The sequence below is a fragment of the Notamacropus eugenii genome, chromosome 4 (assembly GCF_028372415.1).
Source record: "Notamacropus eugenii isolate mMacEug1 chromosome 4, mMacEug1.pri_v2, whole genome shotgun sequence".
Lineage (NCBI taxonomy): Eukaryota > Metazoa > Chordata > Mammalia > Diprotodontia > Macropodidae > Notamacropus > Notamacropus eugenii.
This window is the reverse complement of record NC_092875.1, coordinates 78,676,824-78,704,532: the sequence shown is the minus strand read 5'-3', so window position 1 is coordinate 78,704,532 and position 27,709 is coordinate 78,676,824. Positions and strand designations below refer to the sequence as shown.

The 27,709-nt window shown below is 50.4% G+C and overlaps 2 protein-coding genes across 9 annotated transcripts in view; one reads left to right on the top strand and one right to left on the bottom strand.

The window, feature by feature from the left end:
• Window positions 1-27,709, bottom strand: part of DOCK6 (dedicator of cytokinesis 6) — a 52,528-nt gene that overhangs the window by 10,918 nt on the left and 13,901 nt on the right. For 4 of the 8 annotated variants that reach the window (XM_072602303.1, XM_072602302.1, XM_072602304.1 and 1 more), the window contains exons 3-27: window positions 26,193-26,368; window positions 26,031-26,099; window positions 25,190-25,319; window positions 24,296-24,508; window positions 23,911-23,996; window positions 22,450-22,516; window positions 21,531-21,680; window positions 20,316-20,396; window positions 19,831-19,987; window positions 17,042-17,166; window positions 16,760-16,853; window positions 15,523-15,685; window positions 9,775-9,892; window positions 9,137-9,207; window positions 8,724-8,862; window positions 8,409-8,510; window positions 7,937-8,023; window positions 7,026-7,257; window positions 6,725-6,886; window positions 6,280-6,443; window positions 5,490-5,594; window positions 2,368-2,448; window positions 1,770-1,865; window positions 1,021-1,161; window positions 47-160 (exon numbers count right to left, since the gene is read on the bottom strand). In XM_072602303.1, coding sequence (XP_072458404.1) covers window positions 47-160; window positions 1,021-1,161; window positions 1,770-1,865; window positions 2,368-2,448; window positions 5,490-5,594; window positions 6,280-6,443; window positions 6,725-6,886; window positions 7,026-7,257; window positions 7,937-8,023; window positions 8,409-8,510; window positions 8,724-8,862; window positions 9,137-9,207; window positions 9,775-9,892; window positions 15,523-15,685; window positions 16,760-16,853; window positions 17,042-17,166; window positions 19,831-19,987; window positions 20,316-20,396; window positions 21,531-21,680; window positions 22,450-22,516; window positions 23,911-23,996; window positions 24,296-24,508; window positions 25,190-25,319; window positions 26,031-26,099; window positions 26,193-26,368 — 3,123 coding nt within the window. The remainder of the gene's footprint in view (window positions 1-46; window positions 161-1,020; window positions 1,162-1,769; window positions 1,866-2,367; window positions 2,449-5,489; window positions 5,595-6,279; window positions 6,444-6,724; window positions 6,887-7,025; window positions 7,258-7,936; window positions 8,024-8,408; window positions 8,511-8,723; window positions 8,863-9,136; window positions 9,208-9,774; window positions 9,893-15,522; window positions 15,686-16,759; window positions 16,854-17,041; window positions 17,167-19,830; window positions 19,988-20,315; window positions 20,397-21,530; window positions 21,681-22,449; window positions 22,517-23,910; window positions 23,997-24,295; window positions 24,509-25,189; window positions 25,320-26,030; window positions 26,100-26,192; window positions 26,369-27,709) is intronic. The other 4 variants (XM_072602306.1, XM_072602305.1, XM_072602309.1 and 1 more) reach the window with 2 other exon arrangements.
• ANGPTL8 (angiopoietin like 8) lies at window positions 13,253-15,288 on the top strand. Its single transcript, XM_072602317.1, has 4 exons — window positions 13,253-13,631; window positions 13,867-14,028; window positions 14,579-14,688; window positions 14,818-15,288. The coding sequence occupies exons 1-4, from the start codon at window positions 13,341-13,343 to the stop codon at window positions 14,843-14,845; spliced, it is 591 nt and encodes a 196-aa protein (XP_072458418.1). The 5' UTR covers window positions 13,253-13,340; the 3' UTR covers window positions 14,846-15,288.

Here is a 27,709-nt window from a genome sequence, read left to right as displayed (position 1 = left end):
CTCCTCCCAGGGGTACTCTTCCAGCCCACAACCCTCTCCTTTCTACCTGCTTATAATAGGCTCTGATGAGACTGAAGACAAAGCCTCGATCCACTAGGGACAGAAGGTCACTGAGGAAGAAGGCCAGGCTGGTGTTGAGCCGCTCAGCTAGCTCAGAGTCCTGCAGTTAGCAGAGGGAATGATATCAGTTTTAGGACCCAGCAGGGACCTGCAGAGCTCATCCGAATGGGTCGACAGGGCCAGATCTATCCCTGATTTCCTTCATGATGGTCTCTCTGACCTCTCTAAGTAGGGAAGACAACCTTCCATTCTTTCTTGGCATCCCCTTGCACAACTTTATTTTTTTCCCTGAGTAAATGATCCCAAACTATTTCCTTCAATCCTAGAAACTTAGGTCCTAAAACCCTGAACATCCTGCTGAGCTCTGACACTTATGTTCAAACGAGAGAGCCATCTCCTTGCTTTTCCCACAAGCTCACCTCACTGACTTCCCTATTGTGGTCAATGGTTCCATCTCACATCCTGTTAAAATCTCCCTCATCCTTCAAGAGCTTCCCTCTCCAGGAAGCTGTCCAGGATTATAATCCACACTGATCTCTCCATGCTCAGTAATGGACTCAGTCATACATAGATCTCTATGATCATGTATATACTCCATTTCCCCAATCAAACTGGGATATCCATGAGGGTAGAACCTGGGTCTGCTCCTTCTATCTGTCCTAGGCTGTGAGGTCTGTGAAGGCAGAGCTTGGGTCTACTTCTCCTGGCTCTCCTCACTACCAGAGCATGGAGGTAGATATATGCGGGTACTAATCAATATTAAGTTGGTATAGTTTGCTCCTACACCTTCCAGCCCATGTTTACCCCAATCACATCCCCTAAGGGCAATCCACAGCCCTGAGCTAGCTTGGCTCCCTAAGTCACCCCATGATTATAAGGTCGGTACTGACTAGTGATGATCCATCTGTCACTGGGGGCTGTCCTTGCCCCAGAAGCTGGTCCCTATAGGCCAGCCCCTACCTTGTGGCTACGGGCAGTGACCTCCTGTCCCACAGAATTGACCAAAGCTGATATATCATCCATGAAACGGCTTGGAAAGCGTTGCTTCCGGGGAGTGTCTAGACGCTCGCTCAGCACCAAGTGTAAGGCCATGCTTTTTACCTGAGGGAAGGGGCAGAAGGGAGGGGAGAAGGATGCTATAAAAGTCCAGAGATTTGTGGACTGGATGGATGACACACATCGGTGTAAATGGATCCTCTAGAAGAATCACAGAATTTTGGAGTAAGGGGGGACCTCAGTGACCCCTGAGTTTGGCCTGCATCCTACAAGGCATCTCCGCTAGAATAGAGCCAATAGGCAACCCATCAGACACCCTCTGTCTTGAAAACTCAGGACATTTCAGTTAGGTTTTCCAGACATCATTGATCCTTTTTAGTTCCTTCTAACTGCCTCCCATCATTCCTAGTTATGACTTAGAGGGCCCACGTTTGAATCCTGGCTGGGTCACCTCCACCCTGTGTAACTGAGGACAAGTAACGGTACGTCTCTGTGAAATGGAGGTGGCATGGGGATGGTGGACCAGATGACTATGAAAGTCTTGCCCTGCTTGAAGTCTCTGATCTGACATCTAATCCCTCTTCCAATTCTGCAAGCCCCTTATGAGGGCCCACCCGAATCTTTTCTTCTCCAATGAAACCCCTGTCCCCCCAATTCTTCCAAGACAGACAAATATCCTGGGAAGTCACTCTCCCTCTGGGCCAGAGGCTTACCATGAGCTGGAAGAAGAACCAGGCATGTTGCAGGACAGCCTCCCGAACAGCACTGCCGCTCACCACCCACTGCAGGGCCAGCTCCTCATGCAATAACTTCGAGGAATGGGGTACAGGGGAGGGGTCATAGGCAGAACAAGCTGCCCTCCCCTAATCCTCCCCACACCACTCACTCAGGGAGCACAATTCCAGCCAAAGCTTCCACCCTCTTTGACCTCTTCCTGGGGGTAGGAGGGGAGCCTCTAGTCTTTTCTTTCTATCACTAATCCCAGAAATGCAGGCTCTACCCTCTGTGCTTTGTGATGCCAGTCAGCTCCTTGCCCGCTCTGGACTCCTAGCCTAGGACTTCCTCACCCCAAACTCCATGTTCATCTCCTTGCCCCTGGCCCCTTGACAGGTGGTGTGATGGATAATACAGGAGGATGATTTCAAACAAGAGGGCTCAAGGATAGAATAAAGGCTGGAGAGTGAGGTGGGATGAAACAGGCCTTTTCTCCCAGCCTCCCCATGTGCCAACCCAGGCCAGGCCCTGGAGAGGGGGAAGCCCCTATGCCAGGCCAATCAGGAGGAAACGTAAGGGCCCCCTCTGCCAAGCTACCTTCCTCCTAGTAGGTCTTGGCTGGGAGGCTGCCGGGAGAGATGAGGAGTCCTCAAGATAGGAGGAAGCTCGATCCATGGCCTGTGAATGGAGTGGGATGGAGAGGAAGAGAAAGAAAGGATGAAGGAGAGGGTTAGTGTGGATAGCACAAAGGAAGAAAGAAGGAGCGGACAAGGGAAGGAGGAGCAGCAGTGAGGAGAGAAACTGAATGGGATGATCCAGTGGGGGAAACTGACCTCTTCAGTGGAAACAGCCTTACCTGGGCCCTTGTCCCATGGTCCTTCTCTGTCTGCATAGCTGCTCTGCCATCCCCAAACCTGGTTACCATGCTCAAAATACTCTCATGATTTCCTGTTTCCTATAACACTCAATTCTAACCTCAATCTGGCATTCAATGCCTCCCTTCAATTTCTACTGCATCTTTTCTGATCAACAAAATGACCACTGCTAGCCTCACCCACCACTGCAGACTCAGAGTTCCCACCGTAGAACCCAAAACCTTGAATCAGGCCAGTCTACTCAACAATCTCTCCCTCTGTCTCTCTCTCTCTCACACACACACACACACACACACACACACACACACACACACACACACACTCTGACTGCCCCACTGTACCCCCCCACTTATCTTCACTACCTTCTTGAGTCCATGCTAGTCTCCCCCCTCTGTACCCTCTACTGATAGAACCATATTCCGTAGTCTCTGGCAACAAAGGAAAGACTGTGCCGACCCTAGTCTATCTCTAACAAAGGGGCCACTGCGGTCCTCTGGGATCTCCAAAACAAGGTCCTCCCCACCCACCCAGTGAGGTGAGGAGAGACAGATCAACTTTCAGGCTGGGACTGGGAGCTTCCATCTCCAGAGAAGAAAAAAGAAGCTATTTTGGAGTGAGGAAGGAATACTTAGGGGAAGCAAATCTGAGGTAGCTGGTGAGAGGAGGCAAGAAATGATGATGATAAGTAGCATATAACATGTATGTAAACACACATGTATATATGTATGTGTGTGTATATATATATGAAAACATATAACACTTTAAGGTTTCTTTACAAATGTTACGATTCTTATTTTACAGATGAGGAAACGGAGGCCCAGGTAAGTCCATGACTTGCCCAGGATCGCTTGGTTCATAAGCATCTGAGGCTGGATTTGAACTGAGGTCTTCTCAAGTCCAGGTCCAAAACTCTAGCCACTTCACTACCTAGTTGCTTAGTTGAGAGAATTAATTAGCAAGTACTGAGTGCTTACTATACCTCTGAGACTGAGCTGCTGTGACTAAAGACTAAAATGAAATTTAGGAACTTACATTCTTTGGGGAGTTATGCATTCTCCTAACTGTGTGCTGCCTGAGGGCAGACCCCAGGCCTACTCCTCCGCACAAAGCCAGCCAGATCAATCCCGGTGGAGTAAGAAGGAGGTGGGGGCAGAGAGGAGGGACTGAATGCCTCGCCCGAGGCAGAGCCCCCGAGGACCACTAGGTGTCACTGTTCCCCCCAAAATGGAAGATGGGGCAACTCAAAGGATTCTATCCTGTGTGGACTGTGGACTCTGTTCCATGGTGGGGCAGCCAAGAGGATGAGACTTGGGTCCTTCCCCCAGGGAACTAGCTCTCTGGACCATGATTTCCTCATCTGCAAAATGAGCAGGTCGGACTACTGATCCCCGAGGTCCTTTCCAGTATAAATCGATGACCCAAGGGTTCGTAGTTTCCAGTTCTGCATCTCTAAACTCACACAGGCCTGCAGCACCTTTTTCTTGGACTAAAGCCTTTTTATCATCTCTTTTCCCATTCCAAACTACACCCCATACCACTACCAAAAATGATTTGCCTACAGCACAGGTCTGACCTCAATAAACTCCCATGACTCCCTATTGCCTCTAGAATTAAACATAAACTCCCCTGTATGAACCTTTTGCAACCCAACCCAACAGGCGCTCTATGGTTCAATCTAGCTGGCTTGTTTTACTGTTCCTCACACAGGAGAAACTCCATGGGCAGCTAGGTGGTTCAGTGGATAGAATATGGGACTTGTAGTCAGGACAACAGGGGTTCAAATCCTGCCTCCTTCATAGAGTGTTACTCTAGGCAAGTCACTTGCCTGCCTCAGTTTCCACATCTGTAAAATGGAAGGTAATAGCAGCACCTACCTCAGAGTTGCTGTGAGGACAAAATGAGCTCTGTAAAGCACTTTGCCAAGATCAAAGTACCACATAAAAAAAGCTGGTTCTTATTACTGTCTCCCTCCTCCGAGCTTTTGCACGGGCTGTCCCCCTGCCTGGAATTCATTCCTCACCTCGGCCTCAGATTTTCTGGTTTTCCTCAAGAATCAGCTCCAGAATCACCTTCTGCCAGAAGCTCCCTTCCCCATCACCTCCACCTAGTATTTATTTCACATTTTCCTCTATATTGTATACATCTTTCCTGATTATAATCCCCTTGAGGACAGGAGGTGTTTCACTTTTGTCTTTGTAACCCCACTGCCAAGCACATTGCCTGGAACACAGAAGGAGCTTAATAGATGCTTGTTAGTTGACTGGAGAAACAGGACTCCAAAGGAAAGAGGATCAGAGGGTGAGACTGAGCATGACTGCGGCCAGAGTGTGGTTCAGACTGTGAAAGCCCCGAAGGAGCTGGAAAGGCATCAGAGAGGATGCTGGAAGTGGTCCAGGCCTTGAATGACAGATAAAACTATGCATCTGGGATGGGAAACGGTGGGGTGGTATGCATTCCAGGTGAGGTGAAAACAGTAAGAAAGATACAAGGAATCCCTCATGACTTGAATGTGCTTCGAGTTGCAGGCTTGACCCTTGGACCTCTTGTCTGTCCCTCTAGCTGTTGTCACTGACCTTGACCCCAGAGAGCCTGGAGAAAGTCCACACAGAGGCAGAAGACTGCCTCGGATGACCTGCCTAGCCCTGGTGCCCAGGTCAGACAGGAAAAACTGCTAGTTGTCCTCCTACTCCAACAGACATGACTTAGAAATATGGGTCCCCTTCCTTGACTTCATTGGGCAGACCCTCATGTTAATTGGTAGCAGAGCTCATGCCAAAGCAGGGCCAGGGTGAGAGGGCATGCATCGGGGCCCTGGGGGTGCAAGCTGCACGAAGGGTGGGGCACCTGTTTGAGGTCAGCGCTGTAGTGGGGGTGAATCCGCCTCAAGATGGCCTTGCTGCCCCCTGGGGCATAAGCAGAATTCACCCAGGAGTGAGAGCGATCCACACCCTAGAGCCGGTCGGTGGGTGAGGAGGTGCAGGGAGAGGGGTGCGGAGAGGGGCACCAGAGACATGGGAGAGAGGAAAATCAAGGTGAAACCAAGCACAGGCTTCCACGGCATCTCAGCACACACAGAACCACGCACAAAAATGTGTGTACAAACATGCATGCACACTGAACCCACACACCGACCCCTGAAACCCGCTTAGCTCTGGGAAAGCCTTTAGCTTTGGCTAGGGTCTATGTCTGTGGGTAGGGGAATGGGAGAGGTAACACACTTGGTTTCCAGAACTCATTTGGTCCTGACCCCTCATGTTACAGAGGAGAAAACTGAGGTCCACACTGGGAGAGTGACCTGCCCAAGGTCAGCAAAGCCAGGATTAGAACCTGGGGACTGCTGACTTCCAATCACCAGGCCACCTCAATGAATCTATCCCTCTTCAGGTCTATGGATATGAGGGCAATTCACATCCTGCCCCCCATCCCAACCTCAACAAAAGGATGCTGAGTACTCAGTTCTCTTTCCCAAGCCCCATCCCGCCCTCTCATCCCCCTGTAGTCCAATAGGTGGGTTACCCTCCTCTTTCCCACCCATTTCCCCTGGCCTGCTGGTGACCTTTCCCTGGCCCCAGCCCACACCTTGCAGGCCAGGATGCAGGTGACCCTCCCCACTTTCCCTAGCCCCAGCCCACACCTTGCAGGCCAGGATTCGAGTGACCTCCTCATCTGGGGAGCAGGGAGAGGAAGCTAGATCAGGGTTGCTGCTGCTGATGCTCTTGGAACGTGACAGGAGGAGGCTGGAGGGCCGGCCAGGGGCACGAGACAGTGTAGCACATTGCACAGGGAGTGGAGGAGGCTCTGGGGAAAAGACGGGGTATGTGAGGCTCAGAAGGGCTCTCAGACATTCTCCCTGCACCCTCTACCCTCTCTCAAAGGCCAATCAGATCCCATTGTCTTGGGCATCTCTAGCCCCCACTCCAACACTGGGCTCCAGCACCCTGTTCTTTAACTATCCAGCCTGGGTTGGGGTCTGCAGCTGGGGAGAGAGCAGTCAGGGACTCAGTGCTGCCAGGCTGGAGTGGTTAGTGCTGGGGTGACAGACTAGGCCCCCCCTTGAGGGTGAGCAGTAGCTCACTTACCACCCGAAGGGCTGGGCTCAGGGCCAGGCAGTCTGAAGGCATAGTGGATATAGGCGGCCAGCAGCTGGTTGTGACCTCTCTGGTCCTGGGCTCCATCCAGGCTCTTGTGAATAAGACTGACCACCAAGGCAATGGCTTCAAAGGCTCCCCGGCCCAGGTTCACTGCAGGGGAAGGGAGGATCACCGAGTCAGCTTTTGTTACCCTCCCTCTTTCCATTTTCCAGCCTGGAAAGTGCAGGCCCAGAAAGGTGGCAGAGCACCACCAACCCAGCCTGGTCAACCTGGTGGCCCTCCTCCTCACCTATCTGGCCGCCAATGACGGGGGGTCTGACAATGAGGTGGATGAGCTTGTCCAGCACATGGTGGGAGAAGGCGACGAGGGGCTCGGGGCTGGCTAGCCGCAAGGACCCCACGCTGCTTTTCAGTTCCGTTTCTACGTTGTTTTCACTCACGATTACATCCTTCAGGCGGAAGGGAAAGGAAGCCTCCTCTAAGACGTGAATCAGCGTGAAGAACTTGTCTAGGTGGGGGTCCTGGAGGTGGGAGGGCCAAGTCAGGCAGGTTCCAGGGGCCTGCTCTGCTCTCAGCCCCATCCCAAACAGACAATCCACAAGTACCCTGCTGTTCCCCACCCTCTGTGCCTCCTCCAGGAAGCCTCTTTCTGGCCAACTCAGCCCAGCTCAGCCCATAAGCCTCTATTTTGTCTGGGCTCATCTGGTCCTAAGACTGAGCAGTACAAGCACTCTCTCTCTTAGGGGAGTTGGTGGTAGTGGTACAGGAGCCTGGTGAGCCAGCACCATCTTACTGACTGACTGAACAGATCGGTTCTCCATGAATGGCCTTCTCAACCTTCACCTTTTTTGAGCCAAGGCCTGAGTCAGCAGCCAAGTCAAAAATAGCTCCTGGGGTGGGGGTGACCCCATTCTTCTTTCTTCCCCAGGTCACTCACACTTTGCCATGGATGCCAGCCAAGTCCATGGGCCAAGCTCCTAATGCTAGGCCTGAAAGCCATGGGCCTCTGGGCCATGTGACAGTCCACAGAGCGTCCTAGGTGCTTGGAACCTTAGGGTTGCCTTAAGAAAGCCTTTTATTGGGGGGGGAGGAGACGGTCCCTGTGGTCACTCCTGGACTCCTCTGTAGGTCTGCCCTTCTCTTTGGTCCCTCCCCCAGGGCAGATGGCCCCATGCCCTGCCCTCCCCCAGTCAGAGGTACCTGCGGGTGTACTGAAGACACAGCTGTGAGTTCCACACTGAACACGCTCTTGTGACCATCTACCCATCGCATGCCAGGAAGTGGAACCTAGAGGAAGGGAGAGATGGGCCACCGTGGACCTTAGGAGCCCATTCTTGCCTGCCAACTAGGGGATGTGGGGATGGGCAAGAAACTCTCTTCCCTAGAATATCAACTGCCAGTTCCTTGGGGCCTGATCACGCTCTGGGCAACCCCACCCACCTCCTCCCACTTGCTGGCATTGCGACATCAGATGGGTCCAGCCCTACCTGGCTGGAGGCTGAAGTCAGGGCCACAGTGGGATGGGGGTAGGGAGAAGGATGGACCCATTGTATTGTAAGGAGCTCCTCCCCATCCTGGGGTAGCTTCGGAAACTCCAGGCTAGTCTGGGGTAAGGGGTCTCAAGTGTGCCAGACACTAGCAAAGAACCTTGGGCCAGGGGATGACCACTCACTTCAGGTGTGAGCACAGAATAGCTGGGAGGTGGCCGGTCCACAGACACAGGCAGACAAAAGGGGCCTGTCCTCAAGCGGTTGTGCTGCAGGAGAGGAATCCACTGTGGGAGGGACATAGTGAAAGCTGATGAGCCCACCGAAAACAGGTCATTTCCCACCCATACCTCTGCCATCTTGGAGGCCCAAAGGGAAGGGTTAGGAGCAGAGAGGTAGTCAGAGTGGGGGGTGGGGAGAGGAAAGCTCTGGAGGTATGCATGCACAGAACTGGAATGGCCCAGCTGGTGGTGGGGAGGAGATGGGGTCCTGAGTCTCACAGTGTAGCCAACAGGTGTTTCCAAAGGTGTGCTGGGCCTCGGCTGGCAGCTAATGTGATAGAATGTGAACAACAGGTGGTGGTTCTCTGTCACATTGGCTGGGAGCTGTACCTTGAACTCCTCATAGAACATGGGGCACCTGGAGGGCAGGGGGAAGTAGGGTGATGAGCTCCGAGGTGCTCCTGACCCTGCCCTCCATCTCCAAAGAACATTCTTTAGGTCCAGGGACCCACCCTAGGTCAGCTAAAGCCTGATTCTCCAACCAGTTGTGATGGATGCTCTTAACCACCCTGATTAACCAAGTCCCTTAAGACCAGCTCAATTCCTTGTGCCCACATCAGCCTTTTCAGCATCCCACCCCCAACAAATACCTTCCCACCACCCAACAGGTTTGACCATTTGGGCCCCCATACTTGCTATGATACACCACAGCTGTGTAGGCCTCTCGGGAAAATTCACTGCAACTGGACTTCCCAAATATCACCTTGGGGGTGAGGAGAATCAGGGTTTAGGGTGGTAACACTTCCCTCACATACCACTCCTTCCACCTTGGACTGAGGAGGACAGATTGTGTCGTTCTGCCCATAGCCAGAGGTTAGAAGCTGGACTGAGTGACCTCTATAGAGGAGTCACCCCTACTCCTTCTGAGGACCCTAAGCTGAGGTGACAGGACAGAGCTCAGAGTTAAAAGGGCACAGAAAAAAGGGGAGGCCCCCAAGCATTTCCTGCCCCAGTGTTCCCAAGTAACTATATCCTCTGGCCCTCCCGAATGTAGTTTCTGGATTTAGACATAAATCATAGGATTATTAACAGATCAGACTTGGGAAGGCCCTTAGAGAGCTAATGCAAGACAAGGGAAGGGATTTCTCAATCTTACTCAGACCTGCCTACAAAGAGAAAGGCTGGGATTGAGAACCAGTTGTCCTGACTTTAAGCAGAGGGCTCTTTCCATGACAATACTATCTCCCATGAGGTACTGGCCTGTGCGTGTGTGCACACAGACACACACAGACACAGATACACACAGACACACACATGCACACACACTGACCGGCAAAGCCTGGCTGGGATCCTCTCCTGCCATGTACTGCACTTTGATGGCGATGTTCCTGACTGAGCCCTGACGGCTGCTGAAGTTGAGGTTGTGGGGATAGATATACAGCAGGTTTCTGGTAGGGGGAGAGAAGAACTAGGTAAGGGGTTAAAGCTAATTCCTTTGGTTCTTCCTCATGCAGGAGCTGACACCATGGGATCAGGCGGTGACAACAGACAAACACTTGTATGGTGTTCTATGTTTGCTAGACACCCCACACACCACATCTCATTTGGGTCTTACAATCCTGTAAGGCAGGTAAAACTACAGGAACTGCTGCCCCCATTTTACAGATGGGAAGACCAAGCTCCTTAAGGTAAAAAGTGACTTGCCTGTGACTATGCAGCTCATTAAGGACTGGGGAGATGATCTGAACTCAGATCTTTCTAACCCCAATTCCAACCCTCATTTCAGGATGGAGAGAGGATTATCAGTATTGAAGATATCTTAGACATGACCCAATCTGGCTTCCTTATTTCACTGGTTCTTTTTTCAGTAGAAACTAAGGCAAGAGAAGGCCCTTCCCAAAGTTACCCAGTTCAAAAGGGGCAGTTGAGATTTAAACTCAGTTGTGGTCAAAGTGTCACAGGGAGATAAGAGCTTGACTAAGACCTACAATATAACAGGTTGGAGGAAGGAGGGATTGGGGTCATAAGGAAAGGCTTCATGGTGGAGGGGGTTTGAATTAGGCCTTGAAGGATGGGTAGGAGTTAGAAAAAGTTCAAAGGAATCCTTCAGTTTAGAGCTAGGAGGGTCATAGACTCAAGGTGAAGAATGAGACATCCACTTTTAGACAAGGTCAATATGGGAATTTGTTTTGCTCAACTAGACACATTTGTTACAAGGGTTTTGGATGGTGGGGTAGGGGGACAATGAGCAGGAAGGAAGGGAAAAAAATGCTTTATAATTGAAAAAAAATTAAATTAAAAAAAAAAGAAAAACACAATACTGGCCCAGAAACATATGAGGCCTTGCATGACAGGTAAGAATTTGGTTTTCCCATCACTGGATCACAAAGTTGGAAAGGGCTTCAGAGGCCAACCAGTTCACCCTTTACTCAACAGAAATCCCCACTATGACCCCAATAAGTAGCCATGCAGTCCCTACCTAACGACCTCCAGGGATGAAGAAAGCACTTGGACAATCCCTGAAGGATTTTGAGTCAGAGTGGGACGTGACCAGATATAAGCTTTAAGGTTAACTGGCAAGCAGGATAGGATGAAATTTGAGGGGATTGATGGGGGCAGGGAGAATGGTGAGACTGTTGCAACAGTCCAGGCAAGAGGGAAAGAGGCCCTGGACTGGGCGAGGGTTGTGGGGGGTGGCCCTGGCCTGTGCCCAGAAGAGCCAACTTGGCATAGCTTAATGGGGCAAGACTCACGTCAGCAACTGCCCCCCTCCCAAGGTGCTTAAGCAGGACCTGGGGGCCCATGCCACATCACCTCGGTGACCCAGGGGGAGGGTCCTCTGCCTCTCACTAAAACCAGACTTTTACTGTAACCTTCCACCACCTGTCTTTAGCTACTCAATTTCAAGCCACTCCAGTAAGCAGGCACCTGGGGGCCTTTGTATCTATATCAGATACATGGGAAAACTGAGGCCCAGACAGATGGAAAGTCATAACTACTGGGTCAAGAAAACAAAATCCGGTTCTAGATGGAGCTGCAGGTGAATTTTAGCAAACTTTTAAAGCACAATTCCTAGACTACACAAATTATTCTCAAAAACAGAGAAAATAAAAATACCATTACTATTATGGATGTGTTCTGCATGACTACATATGTACACCTACATGGAATTACTTTCCTTCTCAGTGGGGGGGAGGAAGGGAGAGAATTTGGAACTCAAAAATTTAAAAACGAATGTTAAATATTATTTTTACCTGTGATTGGGGAAAAATAGAAATACTAAATAGAAAACACTGTCAAGCTCCTTTTACAAGCCAAATAAAGTCCTAACACCGGAGTCCTGTGAGGAGAAAGTTTGAGATTAAGGAATTAATCACTGAGGAAATTTTATTCCTGAATAAAAAAAATTATTAAGGAATAAATTATTCAGGAATAGGGATAGAGGTTGGAACCAGACTCGTGATTTGATCAGTATGAGGAATTGCTGAGAGAGAAAGTTCTCTGTACCAGGGCAAGTTTGGACCGTCTCTGTAACTCATGGTCTCAGGGAGCTGTCTAGACCACTGTGAGCTCAAGTGACTGTTCCAGGGTCACAAAGCTAGAATACGTCAGAAGCAGGATTCGACTAGGTGCTACAGTGAGTGGAAGGCTAGGCCTGGAATCAGGAATGTTTGAGTCTGAATGCAGCCTTGAATATTTACTAGCTGTGTAACCCTGGGTGAACCGCTGCCTGCCTCAGTTTCCTCAGCTGTAAAATGAAATCTCCCCCAAGTCAAATAAGACAAGATTTGTTCAACTGCTTAGCAATGCCTGGCACATAGCAAGGGCTTCCTCCCTCATCCCCCACCCCGCTTCAACCCCAGCTCCTTGAGGCTAGGGATTGCGTTTCTGCCGTTAACATTTTTATATCCCCAGAGCTTGGCACACAGTTAGCGCTCAATAAATGCTTGTTAACTCTGTTATACCGCACTGCCTCTCTGATGAATATAGATTCAAAAATTTTAAAGGAAATTTTGCCCCCATCCCCCAACATCCCATGGCACATTTTTGGTAGATAGGGATCGGCTCCCTCTCAATTTCCAATTCTGGGCCCATCCCCCTGTAGCTCAGGGCCTCAAGACAAGGCAATACCATTGCCCCCCCACCCCCCTGGCAGGATATAGGGTAGGGGGAGAGGGTCCTGAGGAACTTTCCTTAAGAACTAGTTTTTCAAGAGAATGAAGTCCTGTTGTTTCACTGGGGGCCTTGAAGTGACTGGTCACAGCTATTGCCCGGGTCACTGGACTATAAGAAATAAATGGATATGGGTCTGGATCTCAGTTTCCAGAATGGGCACAAGATGACAAGGGGCAGCCACTAAGATGGCTCATCCATCTTTCTCATTGACCATGTACCAGTGCCTCTAAGGGGGTGGGGGAGTATGGGGTTCCACTCCCTCAACCTGAATCATAGGCTATAGTAAGAAGGAGGAGAATGGATGCCAGGTCCCTAGGGCCCTGAGGAGGGGACTGAGTAGGAGTACCAAACAGCTCAGTCCATGTTCCCCTGGTGAGCGGCGTGACTCCAGCATGGCTTGTCACTGCCTGACCTCCACCCCAGACCAGCTGTTAGAGAAGGGTCCAGCTGGCACAGACCTCATGGCCCCCGGCCCCTGATGCAATTCTCACCCCATACTGGCCTTGCACAATTCAGGGCCTGCTTGAGGGGAGGAGAAGGCTGAGCTTGGATCCACCTCTTTGCTATGCTACAAGTTAACGATTGATCTCTGGGGGAGAGCTTAAGCTGAAGGCCAGCCAGTGGGCAGTGTCCAAGGCATAAAAGGGAAAGGCCGGAGGCCCTGAGACAGCAGTCTCTGGGCTCAGCCTTCAGCCTCTAGCTGCCTCTCCCAGTGCAACCATGTCGCTTTTCTTGTGCCTGCTTATGCTGCCCAGTCTGGTATTGCCCATGCCCACACCTCCCAAACCAAGCCAGGAGCTGGCATTGCAAGATGAAGTCAACATCCTTCTCCATGGCGTCCTGCAGTTTGGCCAGGCCCTCAACCGCCTTTATAGAACCACTGAAGCCCAACTTGATGAGGCCAGCCGCAGCCTGGGTCTCTACGAGCAGACTGTCGTTATGCTGCAGCAGGATCTGGGCAGTACCCAGGCACGGACGCAAGAGCTGAAGAGGAGTCTAGGGGAGATCCAGGTAGGTGAGGGCAGGGGGAAGTGGGCACCTCAGGGAACAGGGAGGGGCGATGCTGGCTAGGGAGATGGAGCTAGGAATACTACATTCCCATAGGGCTCTTGCCCTTCTCTGGAACACCCTAATAGACCCTTTCCACCTATACCAATTAAGGTTACCTGCACCCTCTGGAACCTTTATTCCATCAGGAGGCATCTCCCTTAGCTCAGCTTTCTCAACACCTGCTCTGCTCCCACAGGCAGAAGAGAAGAACTTGGAGTTACAAGCTCAGGGAGCTGGGATCGCACTCAGCAAAGTAATGGAGGGGCACCAGACTCTTCAGCAGAGAGTGGACAAGCTCCAGGGTGCCCTGGCTTCTGTGGTGCCCAGCCACACTCAGAAGGAGCTTGAGGACTTAAAGGTAAAAGCCCCTAAGAGTGCACCAGGGAATTGTGGGGAGCAGATACCAGCTCCAGAGCCCCATCCCCATCCAGACTGCTCCTTTTCTCTTGGGGTCAAAGGCAAGCAGAAGGACAGAAATACCCAGGGAAATAAAGCCAGGGCTATCCTTGAATGCTACCAAAAACATGCGGGGCTGTAGCAAGGATCCTGAGCTGAAACCCAGTAGCACTGAATTCCTATGCAACTTAGGACAAGTCCCACAAATGCTCTCAGTTTTCCCATCTGTCAAGTAGGAACCCTGCCCTGAGGCTTTCACTAGAAGAAAATGCTTTGGGGAGTGCCTAAGCACCAGGAGGCAGGAGAAGGAGAATGAATTTATGGTCTCCTCCCTCCAGTTTAGGCTGACTTAAGAGAAGGGGAGGTAGAGGGAGGACCCCAGTTTCTGAGATATCAAAAGGACAGTCATGGAAAGGCAGTTGCTGGTTGAGTTCAGTCTGGGGCTGGAAGCAGGATAGGTAGGTGCCAGGATGGGCACTGCTTGGAGCTAACACCCAACCCTGCTCCCACAGCTCTATGCGAATAAACAAAGCCAGATCATCTGGTCCTTGATGGGTCACATCCAGCGGCAGCAGCGAGAGCTTGACCAGCAGCAGCAGCAGCTGTCTCACATTCGGGAAAGGTGAGGAAGGGGCCGGGGTGGGGGAGGACAAAGGAGGACTAGGACACCCTGGTGCCCTCCCACCCTGAATCCTAGAGAGCCATGTCCTGAGATGTCTAAGTGTGATTAATGGCCCCCTCTCTCCTCTAGGCTCCAAACTGGAACGCTCCCATCCTGAGCTAGCTGGGAAGGAAGACTGAACCCAAGTATGATGGCCCTTGGGACAAGGGCCTTAGAAGGGGAGAAGACAGGTCGATCTGATCCTTGTTGACTGTGAACGTCTGGAGAATGTGCTCTGCACTCAGAGGACCTGAGTTCAAAGGCTGGATGTCACTTACTATCTGCAGCTAAGTCACAACCTCCCTGCACCTCAGTTTGTTCAGCTGTAGAATGAGGAGAGTGGACTGGATGACCTGAGGTCCTCAGCAGAGCTCTGATCATGACCCTATGATCCCCAAGGGACCTCTGTGGCAGTGACCCTGCCTAAGAACTTGGCTGACCGAGGAAGGCTGGCCAAAGGAAGCTGACATGCAGGGAAGCTGGTCAGAGGAGAGGTAGCCAGGGGGCTAGAGCCCTCAGGCAGGCTGCCAAGCTGACATTAAACCATTGTTTTAGTCAGCAGATGCCTGTGACTGTTTTTTGGGAAGGGGAGGGGGAACTACGCAATCCTAAGGCTTTCACTGGGACCTCTTGGCCCAGGCACACCCAATGCTCCAAACCTGCCTCTGAGTCCTGTCCAAGAAGCAGGACAGAAGAAAAATTGAGGCCATAGACTTGGCAGACAGAGAAGGGCCTGGGACATGAAATTCTATCCAGAATAAGGCAGAGCCCTCAGAACTCACCACTAGGACCCACCTGTAGCTGGTAAAGGGGGCATAGACCTCTCGGGTTGGAAACTCCAGGATCTCCTTGGTGGGGCGGCCACGGGGGTCAGGATATGGCTTCACATGCAGGAGCTCCGGGGACAGGCAGAAATGGGGATTCTCAGGGGCTGGGGAGATGTCGATCTTAAGCTGGGCTGCAGGTAACAAGGTAGAGCAAATGTTTAGGTCTTTGCTAATACAGCTCCATCTTGGAAGGCCCTCTCAATCCTACCTGTGCTAGCAAGCCTTCCCCTGGCCCACAGAGGGCTTTCTTCTGTCTCTGGACCCTAAGTGTCTGCTCTTAGCTCTACCTAAGCTGACTCAAACTGGTTTATACAGGGCCAAGACTGGGCCTGGGGACAGAGTATCTGGATGACTGATTCCTGGGACTGAGCGCCCAGGGACAGAGGTATCTGAGGAGGAGGGTGTTTAGGTTACCACCCTATAACTGGCATCATGGAGGATCCAGACCTCGAAGATTCTGGCTAACAGTCCTTTTACTACGATCATAAACATTGGTTTATCTGCAGGGAGAAAGCTAAAAGTCAGTCCAGTAACATAAAAATAAATAAATATTCTTGGCAAGGAGGTTAGAACAGTTAGTGGAGGGAGGGAGTGAATCTGGAAATCAAAATTTAAAAAGAAAAGAATGTTAAAAATTAACAAATAATAAATATTTTAAAAAAAACAAAATTAATAGAATGGGGGGAAAGCAGTCAGCAGAAAGCAGTCAGCAGTAGTTCTCAGGAGTTCCCCCAACAAAATCTTAAAAACTGCTTTTAGACCCTTCTGGCCCAAAGAGGACATTTCTAGGTCCCAGGGCAATCTACTTTGGAGAAGTGGGGGGATCAAAATTCACTAAACTCGCCCATGTTTGCATTACAAACAGCTTCTTTGCTTGCTGGTGTTCAGCTGGTGTTGTGGGAGAGTGTGTGTGTGTGTGTGTGTGTGTGTGTGTGTGTGTGTGTGTGTGTGTTGGGGGGATGGTTCCACAATATAGAGGTAGAGACAAAAGTCACTGGGACTGAGAAACTGCTGGGGACGAGGACGTTGAGGGATGAGGAGCCCATGAATAGGGAATTCTTAGGAAGAAAGGTGTCTGGCAACAGGAGGATAAGAACAATGATGTCTGATGATGAGAAATCACTGGGGACAGGGTGGCGAGGGGATCTAGAGATAGGGAAAGAGGTGGCAGGAGACAGAAGGTGAAATAATGAGGCAAGCAGTACCTGTGACAGGCCGTAGCCTCCGCAGCACTGAGGATGGTCTCCTCATGTCTGCCAGGAACTTGTATAAATCTTCATCACTCAGCCGGTCACCCTCCTACAATGTGGGCCAAGAATATGCAGCTTTAGTTTCTGCCCTGCTGTGAGATCCCAGGCCCAACACCCAGCGTTCTCTGGACCTCATTCTAACCCTCCCATCAAACTCACATTAGAGAATCTTCTCTACTAACCCCAGAACTTCCTCAAGAGGCTCCAGGCTTCACTTCAGCCTATGAACCACCCTACCTGTTTGAAGAAGTTAGTAACGGTCAGCGTAGCTGGGCGAAAGTTAGAGAAGCTACAGGCATCGTCCCCCATGCTGGCCCGCTCAAAGGCCTTCCTCTTCCTCTCGTTCCAAGTGGACTTCCGCTCTGAAATGCAGGGCAGTGGGAAGTCAAAAGAAAGGCTGGGAGGGAAAAGGGAGATGCAAGAGACAGTGAGATGGAGAGAGAGACAGGAAGGAGAGAGATGAGAGGAGAAAAATGAGAAGGGAAGGAGAGAAAGTGATGGAAGAGGAAACAAGAGAAGGAAAGAAGAGGAGAGAGAAAACAAGATAGGGGAAGAAAAGGAGAGATGAGAAGAAAAGAAAGAAATGGAGATGATAAAATGGATGGAGAGAAAGGCACAAAGATAAGAGAGAAAAGAGAACGAAAGATGGTGAGAAGAGAAATAAGCAGAAGGCAAAGAATGAAGGAGAGAACAAGAAATAGGGAGAGATGGGAGATGAGGAGAGAGATGTGAAAATAAAGACAGAAATGGAAATGGAGATACACCCCCCCCACCCCCCCCACACACACAGAGAAAAGAGGAAATAGAAACAGAAACAGACACAGTAAGAAAGATGGAGAATTATCTGGCCACAGGTATGCTTGTGTGTGGGGATAGGGATGGAGAGGGGGGTATGGGACCTGCACCAATCCACTACATTTTCTTTTCTACCCCAGTCCTGACCCCACCCCCCAGAACCAATGGTGGGGTTAAAATAGATGCAGAAAAAGCTCAGGACAAAGGGCATAGACATCCTAGATAGAACATCAAACCTGGAAAGCTACTTGAGATAGTTACTGTTCCTTTGTGGATATTTTATTGAAAGGGGCAGAAAAAGGACATTTTTTTTGTGAGAAACATAGAAAAAGTCACATGAAGAAAAATGTAAGCCATTCTGCGAGGAACTGAATCATCTCGGACAAAAGCTCTGGAAGGAGCCAAGTGAAAGTGTTGCCCCTCAGAGGGAAAAGTCGCCACAGACAGGAGAGATGGCTGTAATGGACTGTTTCCCAGCAACTAACTTGAATTTGATTACTTTAAGATTTTGAAGTTCAATGCTGGGAACCTCTAAATCAATGAAATGTTTAGGGACGATGGGGAAATTGTATTATTAACTATTTGTGTCATACCACACAGAAAAGTAGATTTGGGGTTTCTCAATGTAAGGTAGAGGTGGGTCACTCCATCTCAGGAGGCTCTGATTTCATAAGCAGGTGAGTCAAGGAATAAAGACACTCAGAGAAACTGGGAAGTGACAAAAACCAAAGGAGCTGAGAAAATGATGACAGCGGACGACAGCAGATGCCAGCTGACTAGAGACAAGAGGGCTCTGCACTTGACGTTAGGAGCTGACGCGATGAGGCAAAGCTCTGAAGCTGGGAGCTGACCAGCAACATCCTTCACTGTGTAAAGGGTGGGATGGGGGGAGGCTGCATTGCTCTCGGGTTCCCTCTACTACCGGGGAGTGGTAAACTCCTCAAAGGCAAGCCCTTTACTGCCCTCAAAGTCTATAGTGATGAAAATCTGTATGAAAAGCTTTGCACATCCAAGGATTAAAGAAAAGTAACTGAAGAAGGGGTCCCTGAAAGTGTCCCTCCACTTCAGCACCTAGTTAAGGGAACAGACATAGGCAGCCCTGCAGACCCCTGGACTGAAGCTCCTACTAGCTAAAAGACCTTAGCTTGGCTTCGAAAGCCTGAGAAGACCCGAGAAGAGGAGAGAGTGACCTAGTGGGAGAGCTGAAAGGCAGTCTCTTCCCTCCTAAAAGGAATCATAGTCATCCACCCCTACAGTCCTGAGTTATGAGTTATCCTGGACCCAAAGCCCAGAGCACTGACTCCAGAGTCAGGAAAACCTGAGTTCAAATCCAGCCTCAGACACGTAGGAGCTGTGTCACCCTGGGCAAGTCATTTCACTTCCGTTTCCTGAACTGTAAAATGGGGATAATAACAGCACCTACCTCCATGGTTGTTGTGAGGATCAAATGAGATGATATTTGTAAAGCCCTGGGATACAGCAGGAGCCATATAAACGTAAGCTATTATGATTAAGCGTCCCTGTTAGTTTTTATAAGTTTGCGCCTGTTGTTCAGGTGTTTCAGTATATCCAACTCTTCATGACCTCATGTGGTCATGTTCACCATTTCTTTCTCCAGATCATTTTTCAGATGAGAAACGGAGGCAAACAGGGTTAAGTGACTTGTCCAGGGTCACAGAGTAATTAAGTGTTTGAAGCCAAATTTGAACTCAGGTCTCTATCCACTGTATCACCAAGCTGCCCCACCTTAGCGAAGTCATGACCACAACTGGGTCTAATTCTTATCCCAATTTCTCTAACTACACAGTTCTTATTGGCTGTAGAGTCCTATCCTCTGAACATGCTTATGTCCTTGCCCATGCTGACTGACCTAGCCTCCGACTGAAGGCCCTCCATAGACAACCATCCTGAGAGGAATCCCCTCACTCTGTGCATTCGATGGGGCCAGAATCAGCTTCTCCATCTAGTAAGGACAATAGTTACCCTGGAACAGGTGTGGGGAACTTGCAACCTTAAGGCCACATGTGGTCTTCTAAATCCTTAAGTGTAAAATTTGGATTCAGTCAAAAGTCTGCACTTAAGGACCTAGAAGGTCATATGTAGCCAGAAGGCCACAGGTTCCACACCTGCCCTGGAATGTTGAGCCCAGAAGGGTACTCATACCACAGCTATCCCCTCTCTCCTTCCCCCACCAATCACACCTTGTGCCCCAATGGTCTCCCTCTGCTCACCACTCTCAGAATCAGAGGAGTCTCGGTCCATGGAGCCAGCACTGCTGATAATGTTGGCCAGGTGCACAGCGGTCCAGGCAAATGGCATGCGGTAGCGGCCCAGACGGCTACAGAACTGTTCCGCGGCATTACGTAACTTCTCCAGCTTCTCCTTGTTCTGTGCCCGGCCAGAGACATGGTTTCCCCTTAGAGCCATAACACTGGACCCCTCTTTCCTCACTCTGATATAGCTCAGTAGGGCTGGGAGTTAGAAAGCTGAGTTTTCAGCTCTAGCTCCACTGGTGACTGGCTATGAAATCTTGGGTGGGTCATTCTGGGTCTCTATCTTTCAAGTCTATAAAATGGGGACATCCATGGCCAAGGATAGAGAATGCTGGCTATGGTTGCTTCAGGGCTGGGATGTTCTCGGGTGGGTGGTGAGAGATAGGAACCTACAGGGCTCTTCCCTACCCCCCATCTCCAGTCTCCATCTGCCAGGTTCCCACCTTCACAGTATCCGACTCCTTCATGACCATGTAAGGCTCACAGCATTCACCAATATCACCTTGCTGTAGAACTTTCTCTAGCTGGTGGGAAAATGGAGGATTGAGAACAGAAGGATGAGATAACTCAAGGAGGAGGAAGGCAGACAGGGGAGATGAGACCTCTTTGGTTCAAAAAGACAAATAGGGGATGAAGAAGGAACAAGGTCAGACTTTGTATACTAAGGTCAGAGAATTAGATCTGGTCATGAGCAAAATTTCTCCTGGCCATCTGGTTACTGCCAGCTGCTACCCAGAGAAGGGTGTGGAACCATCCCAAGACAAAACCCTCCAGTGAGTCACTGAGGAGGAGCCTGGGGATGTCCCTCACCTGGGGGGACACTGCTGGGGAGGGTGACCATGGCTCCCTGGCCCATAGAGACATAGTAGTGAACCAGGTGGTAGACTTCTGGAGTGGTAAGATTAGAAACCATAGGAATCACAGAATTTAGAGTTGGAAGGGACCTCAAAGAGAATGAAATCTAGCTCCATTTTACCAATAAGGAAACCAAGGTCTAGACAGGTTAATGACTTGCCCTACAAACTTACAACAGTAAGCAACAGAACTGAGATCTGAACTTGGGCCCTTTGACTCAAACGCCAGCATTAACCCTCATCTCATAGATCTAATCTCATCATTTCTACCTTCACAGCCGCTCCTATCTATGTCTCCTTTCCACTAACCCTGCCCAGTGCTCAGTATAATGCCTGGCACATACATAATATGTGCTTAATAAATGCCCACTGACTGAGTGACAGGCTTCCTACCATATTACCCATTCAAAACTCTGCATGGCCTGGCCTTACCCACCATTCTCAACAGAGCACACCTCCCAACATGAGTCCAACCAGGCCAGGGTCCTCACCATCCCCAAATATGCAAATCTCCTTCCTTCCTCTATACCATCATCCTAGCCCCAAATGGCGTCTCTACTGCTCTCCACCTATCCAAGTCTTGGGCATTCCCTCAAGACTCAGCCGAAGGTGCCCCTCTTCAGAGTGACTGCCTCCTTCCCAGAGTCTGGGCTGCACAGCCTGCTCCTTAGTCACATCCAATCCTTTGCTCCTACCCTTCATTCTGTGAGTATCCCATGGCCTGAAGTGCCTGGGAGAAGGTATACCACAGCTCCTGAGGGCCCCCAACCCTTGAAAAGGGAAAAGGACCCAGTACTCACTCACCTTAATGACAAGGAAAATATCTGGGGAGGGGTAGGTGATGGAAAAGATAGCAGAGCGTGCCAGGGTGGAGATAGCTGGATGTGCCACATGGGCCCGGAGCAGCCCCTTCATGTGGTCAGAGTTCAGGTCAAAGTAGAAATTTTCTGAGATCTGTAGGTAGGAGACATTACGGGAGAAGCAGCTGTAGTCACAGTTTCCAGGGAGCCCTCCAGGTTGTCACCCAGGCCCAACTCAATCCTAACATTTAATAAATGCCCTACTTACAAGCAAAGCTCTATGCTAGGCGATGGAGATGTGACCTTAGAAATGAAATGGCTCCCTGCCTCAATCTAGGACATTAGATTCTAGAGCCCCTAGGAACTGGTGGTGGTACTATTACTTAACATTATTAATTTTTGACCAGACCTGTGATTTTGGTGGGATAAGGAGATCTCCCTTCAAGGCAGTTCATGCCAGAATCTGCCCAGCTCCAAGGCCACCCCTCTCCACTGTACCACACTGCCTCTAGACAATGATCATAATTAATAAGAGAAAATACTTTCAACTTGGCAAAGTGCTGTACGAACAATACATGAGCCTCATGTGAGTCTCCCAATAACCACATCAGGTAGGGCCAATATGCTTTATTCTAGGCACTGGTCCATTTTCAAGATAAGAAAACTGATGATTTGTCCAGGGCCACACAGCTAGGACTTCCTGACTCCAGGCCCAATACTTGTTCCATTCTACTTCATGTATAGAAATTGGTAAACGCAAAGTATTCTGAGCTGGGGGCTGGGGACCAGGAATCAGGGGAGGGTCCCATGCAAGGGGAGGCACTATATAACAGGTGTCCAGGACTGAGCTGGTCCAGGACAGCAGGGCCTCCTGGGGGTAGTCGAAGGGGGTACTAGGCCCAAGAGGGAGGACAGCTGCTTACCTTCTTCTTTTCTCTGATGTCATACAAGGCAAGGATTCCAAAGATGGGCTCAATTTCTATCTCAAATCTGGAAGGCAACAAACACATGGAGCAAACTCGGGCCCCTTCCCCTCCCCAGACCCCCAGCCTCGGCCCCCTGGCACCTGAACACTGACAATAACCCAGCAAGCCCAGCAGCCCTTCCAGAAGATTTCTAGCACGATTCCCTAAGCACCACATTTACAGGGTGCTTTTTTTAAGGCTTTACAAAGAGCTCTCCTCATAATGGTCCTAAGAGTTAGAAAGTCAATGCCCATTTTATGGATGAGGAAACTAAGGCCTTCCACCTTTCACACTGGTAAAGCTGATGCCTGGATCCTGAGTCTTTTTGTTGCTGCTGAAGCAATGGGGGTTAAGTGACTTGCTCAGGGTCATACAGCTAGTAAGTGTCTGATGTCAGATTTGAACTCAGGTCCCCCTGACTCCCGGGCTGGTGCTCTATCCACTGCACCATCTAGCTGCCCCGATCCTGAGTCCTCTTAGCACTGACATCCTTCTCCTTTGAATTTCTAATATCCTGGATTTCTTGATATGATTTAAAGACATGGGTTTAACCACTACAGGTATCCTGTAGACCTGCCAGTGCACAGCCCTCCCTTTGCTCTAGTGGATGATCTTGCATCAGCTTCTGTGGCCAAAACATAATCATTCTCCTGGCTGCCAGGATGGTGGGAAGGATCCTCTTGAATTTTCACCAGATCAGCAGTCCCATCACCAGGCCAGCACATAGGGTTAGCCTTATTTTGCAGATGAGGAAACTGAGACATATAGCAGGTAAATGGCTTGCCCAGGGTCACACAGATAGTAAGCACCGGAGACAGGATTTGAACTCAGGCATTTTTGATTCTGAAGTCCAATGGTTTGTCTATCTACTGAGCCACCTAGTCTAATTATAACTTAGAAAGATACATCTCACATTCCCTCTCCCCTACCACATGATACAGGTACAGAGTGCATGGTGGTGGTGGTGGGTGATCAGGACAGGAAGGCGTGCCCACACTGATAGAACTAGAACTTTTTTGAAGAGTCATTATGACTGAGGATGATGGCATGTCACATTTGCACAGGCCTTTAATAACAGTTAGAGGGGACATGCCTCCTTCGGAAAGCCCTCTCTGATCTCTCCACCTCGGTGATCTTAGCCTCTCCTGAGTTTCCCCAGCTCTGTGTATCTCTCCAAGGCCCATTCTGCCTTGCGTTATGTGTCTAGCTCTTATTCCTCCTCTGCTCCCCTCACACAGGCTCTGAGTCACCTAAGGGCTAGAAGAAGTCTCTGTGTCTGTCTTGAGGGCCCCTGCACACAGGAGACCCTCAGAGAAGGGCTACCACCACCTGAGTTTCCACTAAGGTGCCCAGGGACCCCAGTGGGCAGTGGGGGCAGTGAGGGGCAGGGGAAGGAAGGTAAAGTCCACCCACACTCACTTGAGAGACAGACACTTGACAAGGATTCTCTGTCCAAAGTGTTCTTTGGGAGGTTCTGGAATACTGCAACGTTCAACGGCCTCATCCTATAAAGAACAGAGAAAGTAATCCTCGCCCACCCCAGAGGGACATAGATTGGCAGGGTCTGAACAGAGGGATCCAGAACAAAGAGCTCCGTAAAGGGCAAAAGGGCAGATTCTGTGGCCAGGCCTCTATCTGCAAACACTAGGCCAACCCACCAGAGATGTGAGGCATCACGTCCAAGGTCACAGAGCTGTGAAGCCAGGATTTACACTCAGCTCCTCTGATTCTTCCCCACTCTCCTCCGGTTGCCCTGGAGGCCAGAGCCTTACAACTTACCAAGTGTAACTCTGGCAAGGCTCACCTCATCTGGGGCAGGGTAGAGGGCCAGGAGGTCTCGACATCGGTTCTGCCGCCGGAGCTCCTCATTCCTCCGGTCAATCTCATCAGGGGCTGTGTGCTCTAGCAGGGATGGCAACAGTGAGTCTGCAGCAGAGTTTTTCAGGTCGAAGATGTTGGAAGCCCAGCTCCCCCGAGGTGTGTCATCCAGGGAGGCTGAGCAATGCTTCAGGTCATCCTTGGGGGACAAGAAGGAAGCAGAGACATGCTGAGGGAGTCACCCACGCCTCTATGAGTACTTCTCTAGATGCTTCATGTAATGATAAATATCAAAACAAGTTTATATGCCCAGAGATTCTGCTGGTTAGCTATGGGAAGATGTGGCTGGCTGGGGATGACAGTCCCTGAAAGAGAAGAATTTACTAAACTGAATTCCCAAACTGAATAGCTAGAGGTGGATTGTAAACAATCCTGATCCCAGGACTAGCTGCACTGACCCTGTAGCATTAGAGAAGATGGAGTTGGCCCAGGTAGGCATGTCTAATTCTACAGGGTCAAAGTAAGCATGTTTCATCCAGACAGAAAAGGGTTAAATAGTAATAGCTAGGAATTATATAGTGGTTTACAAATATTATCTCATTTTATCTTCACAACAACCCTGGGAGTTCAGTGTTAATATCAGCCACATTTTACAGATGAGAAAACTGAGGCAAACAGAAGTTAAGTGACTTGCCAAGGGTCACACAGCTATTAAATGTCTGAGGTTGGATCTGAACTCAGGTCTTCTTAATTCCAAGTCTAGCACGGGGCCACCTAGTGACCTCTTACACTAGGCATGCCCAGCCCCGCAGGGTCAGAGTACATATGTACAACTTAGATGGAGAGGGGTCAAGGGAGGGGGTTCCAGCCTGGGCCTCACCAAGTCCTCAGAGCCCATCCTCTCCTCCGAGGCTGAATCCAGCTCGAAGACCTGCCGGACCAGGCCCTTCTGCCGCTCTCTCTGCCTCTCGGAGGTGTTGGGACTGTATGATGAACTTAGGGACTGGTACCTGGTGGAGGTGAGGGTAGGGGCAAAAGGAGATGGTTAGGGTCCCATGGCAGGGAGTTCTGGTCCCTTAGCCCTAGCTCTTCCTTGGGACTTGCAGGACAGTGTACAAAGACCGTGTCATCCAGCTTGGAGGATAGGACCTGACCTCAGACGATCACACGTGTACTGGGTTCCCCCTCATAAACTCATCCGTGAATATACAACTGTGGCATCAGCTCAGGCCAGAGGCCTTGGGTGACCTAGGTCAGGCTGCCCATGTCCTGATATCCACTTCCCCTTACAGAGCTGGTGGGCAGATCAGCAGAAGGACAAGAAGGAAGGTTCTTGGGGGTGGGAGATGATAAGAAGGGGGCGTTGGGTCATAGCCAGAGAAGTCAACAGAGTTCTGCCAAAAGGGCAGGAGCTCAGTTCAAAACAGGCTCGGCTGTGGGGGCCTTCTCTTCTACTCCCCTGGAGAGGCAGACCCTCATGGGGGGACCAGCTGAAATCTCCCAAATATCACCAAAATGCCTCTGCTCTCCTCCATCCACCCAGAAGAGGTCCACCTTAGTTTCCAACTGTCATGAATAATTAGCCCATTTTATAGATAGGGAAACTGAACCCTAGAGGGATTAAATGCCTTTTCAGTAGGAGGGCCAGGTCTAGTCCTCAGGTCTCCAGAGCCCTGATCCAGAGCTCCATCCACCAGACCCACTTTTAGTTGATCACTTACTTTCTTCGGACAATGACCCAATCCTCGGTATAGATTTCAATTGCATCCCTCACCCGAGCATCGAGCTTCCTGTTGGAAGAGATATAAGAAGCAGGATTATCAGTGGCCAAGAGTGGATAGCCCAGATCCAAGGCTAGACAGTGGGGGGGGGAGGCCACCCACCCTTCTTCAGGGATCCCTGGCTCTGTGGTCCGGCACTCTCGAGCCTCCAACACCAGCTCCAGGTCATCGGCTGGAAACTCCATGAGGTCCCGGAGTGGACCAGGCTCTGCATCCAAAGGATGATTCTGCAGGAAATCTTCCAGGTCCAGAGGTTCTACCACTTCTGTCAGTGGGACCTGGGGGCAGTAGCAAACACCCCCCCCCCCCCCAACTGAGGGTCAGCTACTTCCCAGAGCAGGAAGAGGGCTGACCTAAGAGACACAGAGATATAGAAAGTCTGAGCTGGAGGGGTCCTTACAGTCCAACTCGTCCAGCCTGTCCCTGGGCAGGGATCGATCCCAACTAATCTACAGCCAACCAGGGTCATTCAGTCTCTCCCTCAGGACTCCCAGTCACAGGGAAGGAACTAATTGCCATCCAAGGCTCCTTAGGCTACTTCTTTTCCTCATGTCAAACAGAAATCTGCTTGTCTGTCACTTCCTTTATTGTCCCTAGTCATGCCCTCTGGGGCAAAAGAGAACACGATTCATTCTTCCCCATGACAAGCCCAGAGTTTCAAGCCAGCCTGGGACTAGAATTACTAGATGTATGACCTGGGGCAAATCTCCTTCCCTTTCTGGGTCTCAGTTTCCCTAACAGTAAAATTAGGAGGTTGGACTTGCAGGTCTCTAAGGTCCTTTTGCAGCTCAGTCATTCTGTGGTTCACTGTCCCCCTTGTCATCCACCTCCCCAAAAAAACCAGGGCTGGGGCTTATCCCAGAGGAGGTCTATCCCTCACCACTTGTCAATCTCAACCCAACCAGCAGAGGGCAGTGCTGATAACAAATGAATGAAGAGGAGGAGAAGGGGGGAAGGGGAAGGAGGAGGGTCTGGGAACTCAGGAAGGGCAGGGAAGGAGGAAATCTAGCCCTGGCTGAATGGGAAGAGGCCTTAAGACTGAAAGAGAATTGTTCCTTAGACCCTACAACTGGAACTAACATACATTTTATTGAGACATGAGGAGCAGGGGACCATGGGAGCCAAGGCAATCTCTTCTGCAAATCCAAAGCCTGACAACTAAATGGAATAAGCCTGCGGCCCTGGAGCTCCAGGAGGCTTCCCTTTCCCCACCCACAGACAGAGATCCCCAAACCGCAGGAGGAAGTGTGGGTGGAGAGCCACACCAACCACAGGGGAGAGTGGAAGGAAAGAAGGGACCTTAGCCCTAGACCAGACCTGGCTGAGGCATCAAACATCAACACCAGTCTCCTTTCCCTTTTCTCTAACTATTCCTGGCCCTCTATTAGATTATTCCAGTCAGATTGTGAACCACCCTTCCCCTCCCCTTTCCCAGACTACCCCCCAGCAGAGAAAAAGCTGTGTATGTGAGTGAGTGTGTGTGAGAGTGTGTGTGTATGACAAAATGCTACCTCCCCCCACACGAACCCAAGCTGTCTGTTCTGTACTGCTCCCCTCCACCACAGGGTCAATGGGACAAACTCTCTGGGACTGATGTTGGGCCAGACATCTCCCAGCCT